We start from the raw sequence: 9,145 nt of genomic DNA, 5'->3' as shown, positions 1-9,145 counted from the left end.
CTCAAATGGATCTTTACAAAGTGTTCGTCATGCATGCGGCATGCATGCGTCGGATTATGTGAGTATTGTATACTGTTATATTGTTTACATTTGATTCTGAATGAGTTTGAGGCTGTGCTCCGTGGCTAACGGCTAATGCTACACTGTTGGAGAGATTTATAAAGAATGAGGTTGTGTTTATGAATTATACAGACTGCAAGTGTTTAAAAATGAAAATAGCGACAGCTCTTGTCTCCGTGAATACAGTAAGAAATGATGGTAACTTTAACCACATTTAACAGTACATTAACAACAGTAACAGTCGGTGTTATGTTGAGATTCGCCTGTTCTTCGGAGGTCTTTTAAACAAATGAGATTTATACAAGAAGGAGGAAACAATGGTGTTTGAGACTCACTGTATGTCATTTCCATGTACTGAACTCTTGTTATTTAACTATGCCAAGATAAATTCAATTTTTCATTCAAGAGCACCTTTAATGTTGTATGTAAACCTTAATGTATGGTTTAATATAGGCCTATACTTCTGATGCATTAGCCTGTTCCTACATGGTCTAACTTCCAGCATACAGGAATCACAGCCAAGGTATTTAGAGTGATAACTCAACAAAGTGTCTCCAATGTAATCCTAATGTTTCTTCTTAGTTATTCACTATTTGGATTACAAGGTTGGGATGTGTTGAGATTTTGTTCTAAACACATAAGGTCAAATAGGCATTGCAGTGTTATCTGCAAGCTGTAAACATCTTGATGTCACAGGTCTGCAGAAGCATTAGATAGACTAATTTGTTTGTGATTTTTCTTATTCAGAGCAATTATTTTGCAACAGCAGAATAATAAAACAACAAAATACACATACAGTATGCTGAAAAATATGGATCACTAAATGTTAACAAAACAATAGTTTTTCTTTTATTTCTGGTGGAACTCAGTCCTAAATCATAAGTACCCTACGCACACACACACATAAACTTTCCAGAGGAAGTAGTTGGAGGAGTCTGTGCTAGCTTTGAGAAACATGACACAGTCTCATGAGTAAAGGTCATGACTCTAGTACATGGAGCAGAAGGGAATTAGTGCAGACAATTAGGTGAAGTTAGCGGTCATATCACAGAGCACTACAGTTTCTTTGTGACAGCTGGAAGAGTAGACTAATTATAAGGAGAAGCAGCCAATCCATTCGTGTGGTGAAAGACTGTTCTATGGATTACATATAATGAACCTGCAATATTTGAAAGCAGGGTGGGGCCAAAAGCCGTGGGAACAGAGCAAGGCCAGTGGCACAAGTGTTAAAGGGATAGTTCACTCAAAAATGAAAATTAGTTTATAATTTACTCACCCTCAAGCCATCCTAGGCGTATATGACTTTTATAAAACTTACAGGGTTTTTTTGGGGGGAGGGGGGGTTGTGTAAGACAAATATCTTTATTTAAAACTTTCTAAAGTAAAATAACGAGCTAAAATAACAGCCATGCGCATTCGACTCTAAAAAGCATTAACTTCCGCGATGTAGTACACAATGACATGACATATTATGGGTTATAATAGTGTAGTAGGTCATGGCATAGTGTACTACGCTTTTTAGATGCAAGTCAAATGCATATGATTGTCATTATTTTACTTTATGAAGTTTTAAATAAGGATATTTGTCTAACACAAATACATTGATTCCCTTCAGGCCTTTATTAACCCCCCCAAGCCGTGTGGAGTATGCTTTAAGATCGATGGATGCACTTTTTTGGGCTTTAAAATCTCATTCTCCAGTCATTCCCATTTTAAAGCTTGGAAGAGATAGGATATTTTTAATATAACTCTGATTGCATTTGGCTGAAAGTCATATACACCTAGGATGGCTTGAGGGTGAGTAAATTATGGGGTAATTTTCATTTTTTGGTTGAACTATCCCTTTATTGAGCGTCACCTGTGCGCCACACCAGTCTCGAGTCCCAGAGAGGATGTAAAAGAGGAATGACGACAGTGAAAGATGATAGAGGACCAGGCCTGGACTTTACGTTGTCGTTTTGTTTTAGTTTATGTGTAAGTTGCTCGTGAGGGGCTGCTGCTTTACTTTCATTTTGTTGTTTATCTTAATTTTGTGATTTAAGTTACCTTTTAAGTTTCCACCTCCTTCTCTGAGCCTTCAACATTGTTACATTGGTGAGGGGGATCGTGGTTTTGAGGAGGTCGGGCAGCATGAAGTAGCAGTGACCGCCAGTGGCTGCCCGAGGCGGTGGTGATGGAGTGTCTTGCCAGAGCAAAGAGGGACCATGAAGAGTCGGAGGTGTCGCCACCATTCGCCTGAGGCCGGAGCCTGTTGCCGACTGCAAAGATGGGGAAGAGCAGGGAACGGGGAGATCACTGTCGGTGTACTGATGATTTTTGAAATCATGTCCCGCCCTAAATTTTTTTTTTCTTGTTCGATAAGCAATTTCACTTGGATATACATATAGGGAACACAACTTCTTTTTCATGCTCACTTTAATAACTCACTTTCATATGATCAATACAATTTAGATCAAATTAAGATTTGATCAACGAATGGAAGATTTGTGAAATTTGGGTTTGAATAAAATTATGTAATAAAAGAACAGTTCTGTTACAGTGGAAAGAAATGGTGATAACATTGAAATGTCATATATACACCACAAGTCCTACAGAGCAATTTAAACCGTGAAAGACAACGTTTTTTGCGATCCTGCAACATCCTACTGTATCTCTGCTGGCTCCATTTTAGCTTCATGAATAATAGAGAGCACTTTTCTATGCAGCACAATTCATATGCTCAGTTTCACCCCAAGATTTTGCTCAGAGCAATGTTTAAACCAACCACCTGCAATTTAGATGCCTCCTGATAAAGAAAAAAGCCACAACCCTTAACAATGAAGCCTTCCCCTTACCTATCACACATATTGGACAGGACAGAGCGCAGATGAGGGTTAATTGGCATCACACTGTCTCTTGCCTTCTGTCACCAGCCCCAATTATAGCAGCATGGCTGCCTTTCTCTCAACCTGAGGGGCCTCCAGCCGGAAAACTCAGTTCCACTGCATGCACCACTAGAGACCAGGCTTCCTCCACACTGCCACAAGGCCAATTTGGCATGGCCGTGCCGGCAGAGAATACTCTTGATGAAATATATATATGATCTTCCTCAAACATGTATTGTTCCGCACTAGTGTTTCTTATCAGACTAAACCCCCCTTGACATTCTCCAAACTTAGCAGGAACGAGACAGGAACGCAGCTCACCAGTGCTTAAAGATGCAGGTTACTCTGTTCGTTCACCCTTTGCTCCTTTTCATGTCATCCTGCAGAGTCGGAACAGGAAAATGTCGATTTCTGTATGCGAACTGTAAGCTGACCAGTGTTATTTCAGAGCTAGAGGACAGTATCTGATTATACACGAGACCTCTCAGATCATTTAAAGGGTTAGTTCACCCAAAATGAAAATTCTGTCATTTATTATTTACCCTCATGCCGTTCCACACACGTAAGACCTTCGTTAATCTTCGGAACACAAATTAAGATATTTTTGTTGAAATCTGATGGTTCCGTGAGGCCTCCATAAAGAGCAATGGCACTTCCTCTCTCAAGATCCATAAAGGTACTAAAAACATATTTAAATCGGTTCATGTGAGTCAGGCCCGGATTAACACAGTGTAGTGCCCTAGGGTGACCGAAATAACAAAATCGTTAGCCACCGTGACCGGACTAACGTTACCTAGATAGCACTGTGAATGTTTATATCAGTGCATGGGACACCACATAGGCCTATAATTTTGGTTTTAATAAGATTTTCCCAAAAAAATAGGCAAGGCTAAACCTGGTGTCCTCCATGCAGCGGCATGCACAGAAATGGGAACGCGGGGGCACCGCGATGTAGGACTGAAAAATCGGATGAGATGGCCTTTTCAGTCCCGCTCCCGCCCGCCCGCTTCCCGCAGGAATCATTTGATTCTCCCGCAACCCGCACACGAGTAGTGTCTCACCGCCCGCGCTGCACTAGAGATTGTATATAATGGGGAGATAAGAGGGTCTGTATCTCTTACCATTGGAGAAAGCGTAACGGCTAACTTAATCACGTGTGGCACCTCTCAGCCTATCGTGTAATGGCAATGACGTCAGTCGCAACATTCCCTAGTCTGCCTTCTCTTTAAAAAATACATTTTTATCAAGCTGCATATAGTTCCCAATGAAAGTACTGATAAGTGTAAAACATTCTGAAGATTGGCAAACATGCTGCCCATTAATTAAATGATTAGCTATTTCTCCACAAAAGCTGTTTAATCAGCATAGTGAAGCCTCTCATCCATTGACTTCCATTCAAAAAACAGCCTCCGGTCTCATTCCCTGCTTAACGCGGGGGGCGGAGCGTTAGCATTAGCCGTTATGCTTTTTTGGCTAAAGGTTGCAGGCTTGTCTTCCTGTGGCTTCGGCCGCACTCTGTTGCGTTGGGTTCCGCGAATCTCTACCGCGATGCGACCGCAAACTGGGCACTTTCACTTTCGCAATCAAAGGGGCAGGGCTCTTTATCTGTATATATTGTATCATTAAGTGTTAATTTTGTATTCGTATCTTTCCAGCTAAATATATACAAAACATGATTTAAAAAACAAAAACAAAAAAACATCTTAATCAATTGGTGCCCCCCTATTGGCTGGTGCCCCAGGGCACTTGCCCAATCCCGTCTTTTGATAATCTGGCCCTGATGTGAGTACAGTGGTTCAATATTAATATTATAAAGCGACAAGAATACTTTTGAAGTGCCAAATAAATAACTAAATAAATAAAATAATAACTTATTTAGTGATGGCCGATTTCAAAACACTGCTTCAGGAATCAGTGTATCGAATCTGCTGTTCGGAGCGCCAAAGTCACGTGATTTCAGCCGTTGGCAGTTTGACACGCGATCTGAATCATGATTCGATACACTGCTCCGAATCTTCCTGAAGCAGTGTTTTGAAATCGGCCATCACTATAGTAGTTTTTATTTTTATTTTTTTGGCGCAGCAAAAATATTCTCGTCGCTTTATAATATTAATATTGAACCACTGTACTCACATCAACCTATTTAAATATGTTTTTAGTACCTTTATTGATCTTGAGAGAGGAAGTGTCATTGCTCCCTATGGAGGCCTCACGGATCCCCCATCGGATTTCAACTAAAATATCTTAATTCGTGTTCCGAAGATTAACGAAGGTTTTAGAGGTGTGGAACGGCATGAGGGTAAGTAATAAATGATTTTTTGGGTTAACAAGGCACCTATGTAACGTTAGCCTATTACATTCAGTTTTGCACATATACAGTCAAACCAAAAAGGACCTTTTACCAGAATTACTCAGTTAAGACACTTTAATGAAAAACATGATACAATAGATATAAATGAATATGATTTGTTTCTCTTTTTTTTATTTTTAATGATCACTGAGGTAAGCTCAGCCCGGTAGTGACATCAAAACCAGGTGTAATAGGGAGGTAAGATCAAAAACACTGTGAAAACTTAAATAGAAAGTGCTGACATTACATTTACATTCTAATTCTTTTAAGTGCTTATAGCAATTTCCAAAGACCACGTGCGCCCTCTGTCGGTGAATGCTGAAAAAATCATGTGCAGGATTTTGCAACATCAAGACACTTGCTTGGAAAAGTGCAAAAGACACCAGAAAATAACTAAAAATGTAAATAAGAGGCAATGAAACGCTGCAGCTTTTGTAGTTATCTTATAGTAATATTTTATTTTACAGAGAAAGCATTAGATATCTTCAAATGTGAATAATGTTTAGCCCACACAAACAAAAGACAGTTCTTCAGTGATGATGCTTCTGCTTAAACTGCAGCCCACAGTATCCACAAGTGCCAACTTTGGTGTCCTTGTCCTGTGTAAAGGTTGAATTAATTAATTCATGATACAATAATAAATGTTACATGCAGCATGACAACAAATGTTTTAATCTCTAATACATTTGATTAGTTCAACTGACGTACTTAATTTCAAAAACGTGAACCATGCTTTTAATTTAATAGTAATTAGTCAACTATTCATCTCAAAAACATTTTTTTTTTTCACCTTTGAAGGGCAATGCAAAAGTGTATGGGGTTATAATTTTACACCAAGCAACTAAATCCCTGTACAAAAGTCCCTTCCACAAGGAGGTTTGATGGTCACTTCAATTTTGTTGTTAAAGATCATGTGACCCAGGGTCATTCATCATTCATTTTGAGGTAATCTTCATTCATTTTGAGAATGTTTGAGAGGTTGGGAGTAAAACTCAATTAAAAAAAAAAAAAAAAAAAAAAATCTAATTTTGAATAGCTGCTATGTTTATATGGTAACCTTCTCATTCACTTGCTTCCAGAAAATGTTCTTATATAAAATACGTGTTTACCAAGTTGATGTAAACTTTGGGGTGGCCGAGAGCCCCTCCGCCTCCATCACAGGACACTGTTCTTGACTCTACGTATGACACTGGTTCTTCTGCAACCAAGTTGATCGCAAAGTTCTCATTCACCTGCACAAAGTGAGCAAAAAATATATAAAATATCTGAAAATATGAAATTAAAAATATATCTATCTTTAGAGTAAACAGGGTTCCTACACATTTTCCATTTCAAAGTTCCATACTTTTCCATACTTAAATTTCCAGACCTCCTTCCAAACGATTTCTGCCATTGGTGAGCCTCGGTCTCCTTTTCTATGTTTTTTGGCGCACCAAAAATATTCTCGCCGCTTTATAATATTAATATTGAACCACTGTACTCACATGAACTGATTAATGGATCTTGAGAGAGGAAATGTCACTGCTTCATGTTTGTAGTCCGGGTCCTACAGTCTTTTAGTGATTTTTAAATTAGTGTCTGATTGTTGAAATAAAGTTTTGTATTTAGTATTCATGTCTAGGCCCTTCTCTTCTTAAAAACCACGTACCTGTGTAACTTTTGTTGGGGATAAAATCTACAAGTACTAATATATTCCGTTTAACAAGTTGGCATGATTTAGTTTGTTTCCCTTTCCGGCCATACCACTCGCTACATAGGCGTGAATATTTCATTTGTCTATTAATTCGATACATTTCCTTTATAGAGATCCTTCTGTGATTTATCCATCTGCTCTGTTCTCGACATTATATGTTTCATATATTATATGTATCAAAGTATTTTTATAGAGTAGCCTACGAGTATGAGTAGCACAAGCAGTTTCCGTAATATTTTAGAAATTCGTAACTCTATAAACATATTTGCAAAGTGAAGAGAGGTGAAAAAGGTGACATGTAGAAAGTAGATAGTTGTAGGGGGTCTGTGGGCATCCTCCCCCAGGAGAAGATTTTTGTGATTTTAACATGTAAAGGAAGCATTCTGGTGCACTCTGAAAAGAACATAAATGGAAAAATTTGCTTCAAGTAAAAAATAAAAAATAAAACATTTTGGCACCGGGGCTGAGCATTGACAAATTTCACAATTGAATGCGATTTTGATTCAGAAGCTTGCGATTTGATTTTGATTTGATTACCTTTGATTCAGTATTGATTAATTTGGGCCTATCAGGTACAGTACATGGCAAATTTCCTCAAAGAAAAAAATCTCTCAACTAATGCTGTAAACAATACAGGGAACCACAGCTGGTACGTCATTATAATTTTAGGTTAAATTGATCGTAAGTTACTTACATATAGGCTAACTTACACATAAGGAAGTTTTTATAATAACGTTATAATAAAAGTGACAATTATTTTTCTACTCTTTTTATTTAGGCCTAAACATTTAAATGGTGACGGTCATAAAACAGATTTATGTATTCAATATAGAAGCACATGTTAAGTACAAATACAATGAATATGTAATAGCCTATAGAGCATATATTTAGCAAAATGCTCCTCTCAAAGTTCATTTTTGTAGCTAAATGATGAGTTATTGGACATTGTAAGGCTTTTCTGAGGTAGGCTAAATGTGACATTTTTACAAGCTGTTTTATTGACGCCTTTCTGCGGTTGAAACGCTGATTAATCGATTGCATGTGACATGACCGATTTTGGTAAGTTGTACTGTATCTTTTAACATACCTTCAGATGTTCAATCATTTTGTGTTGTAACTAGTAAAGTCAAAGAGATTGCTGGTTCACGAGCGCTACAGCGAGCTGTCACGACACAGAGCACCAAGAAAGATCGTGACTAACTCCAGTCTATGGAAAAATAGTAACCCCATTTGCAATTCTTATGAGAATCTTGTGTCACACAGTCACTAACCCCGAAAAAATAACTCTTCGGATGTAAACGATTCACATAAATGATGTATTTTGATTCAAAACTGCTAATTTCGCCACAAAGTGACTAGTTTGCAGGTATAATAAATTAGAAAACTGAATAGAGGCAATAGTCTGGAAACCATTTTCCATACTTTTCCAGACCTGGAAATAACTCAAATCAAATTCCATACTTTTCCATACTTTTCCAAACCGCGTAGGAACCCTGAGTAAAGAAATACATTATTAAAATTGTTAAGAGGGTCAGTAAATAAATAGTTCTCTTTACCTCTTTTTGTCTACCGATGAATCTGGCTCTTCTCACATCATTTTCATCATAGAGCTACGAGAAAACAAGAAGCATACGGAATCACACCAGTCTCATCACAATGACAGAGGCAGCAACATCCTTCATCATTCAGTTTCCACTAAATGCACAAACTACTGCAGAACCAATTATTATTTATTCTGCAAGATGAGAGTTAATTCTCACAACAAAAGCTGATAAAGATAAACAGACGTGCACCAAATCCTTTAAAGACTTTAAAACTGCCTCACCTGTCCTGTGTGAGTCACTTTTTCTCCATAATTAGAAACCGGTACACTGTATTGCTGAACTGGCACTACAGATAACCTCATGCCATTGAGCAAAGCCTTCGTATTTTTACCGAAGGACAAGATCCTTGGAAGGGTGGCTGCCATTTTTGTCCGTAATCATTACCCAGCAGGCTTTGCTGTGTGTATGAAAACGCTTCAAAGTTCTCCGCTGACCCCTGCTGGTCGAGAACAACTGAATTAATTTATATTTTGCTGATTTGTGCGTTTGAATTATTTTCCCTTTACAATAGCTAATGGAAATTCATTTAGAAAATCCACTCGTTATTTTATGTAACAAAAAAACATACAACAAA

General features: G+C 38.0%; 1 protein-coding gene across 1 annotated transcript; it reads right to left on the bottom strand.

The window, feature by feature from the left end:
* Positions 1–5,704: 5,704 nt before the first annotated feature.
* Positions 5,705–9,145, bottom strand: ndufs6 (NADH:ubiquinone oxidoreductase subunit S6). Its single transcript, XM_067411593.1, has 4 exons — positions 8,793–9,145; positions 8,524–8,577; positions 6,384–6,506; positions 5,705–5,873 (listed from the first exon to the last, which is right to left on the bottom strand). The coding sequence occupies exons 1-4, from the start codon at positions 8,934–8,936 to the stop codon at positions 5,805–5,807; spliced, it is 390 nt and encodes a 129-aa protein (XP_067267694.1). The 5' UTR covers positions 8,937–9,145; the 3' UTR covers positions 5,705–5,804.

The sequence above is a fragment of the Chanodichthys erythropterus genome, chromosome 15 (assembly GCF_024489055.1).
Source record: "Chanodichthys erythropterus isolate Z2021 chromosome 15, ASM2448905v1, whole genome shotgun sequence".
In the NCBI taxonomy this organism is placed as follows: Eukaryota; Metazoa; Chordata; class Actinopteri; order Cypriniformes; family Xenocyprididae; genus Chanodichthys; species Chanodichthys erythropterus.
The sequence above is the reverse complement of the archived record's forward strand: the minus strand, read 5'-3'. Positions and strand labels throughout refer to the sequence as shown.

Coding starts and splice junctions, on each gene's coding strand:
- ndufs6 (XM_067411593.1), bottom strand. CDS start 8,936: ATGGCAGCCACCCTTCCAAGGATCTTGTCCTTCGGTAAAAATACGAAG. Junction 8,578..8,792: donor AAGTGACTCACACAGGACAG/GTGAGGCAGTTT, acceptor GTTTTCTCGTAG/CTCTATGATGAAAATGATGT. Junction 6,507..8,523: donor TCATCGGTAGACAAAAAGAG/GTAAAGAGAACT, acceptor CACTTTGTGCAG/GTGAATGAGAACTTTGCGAT.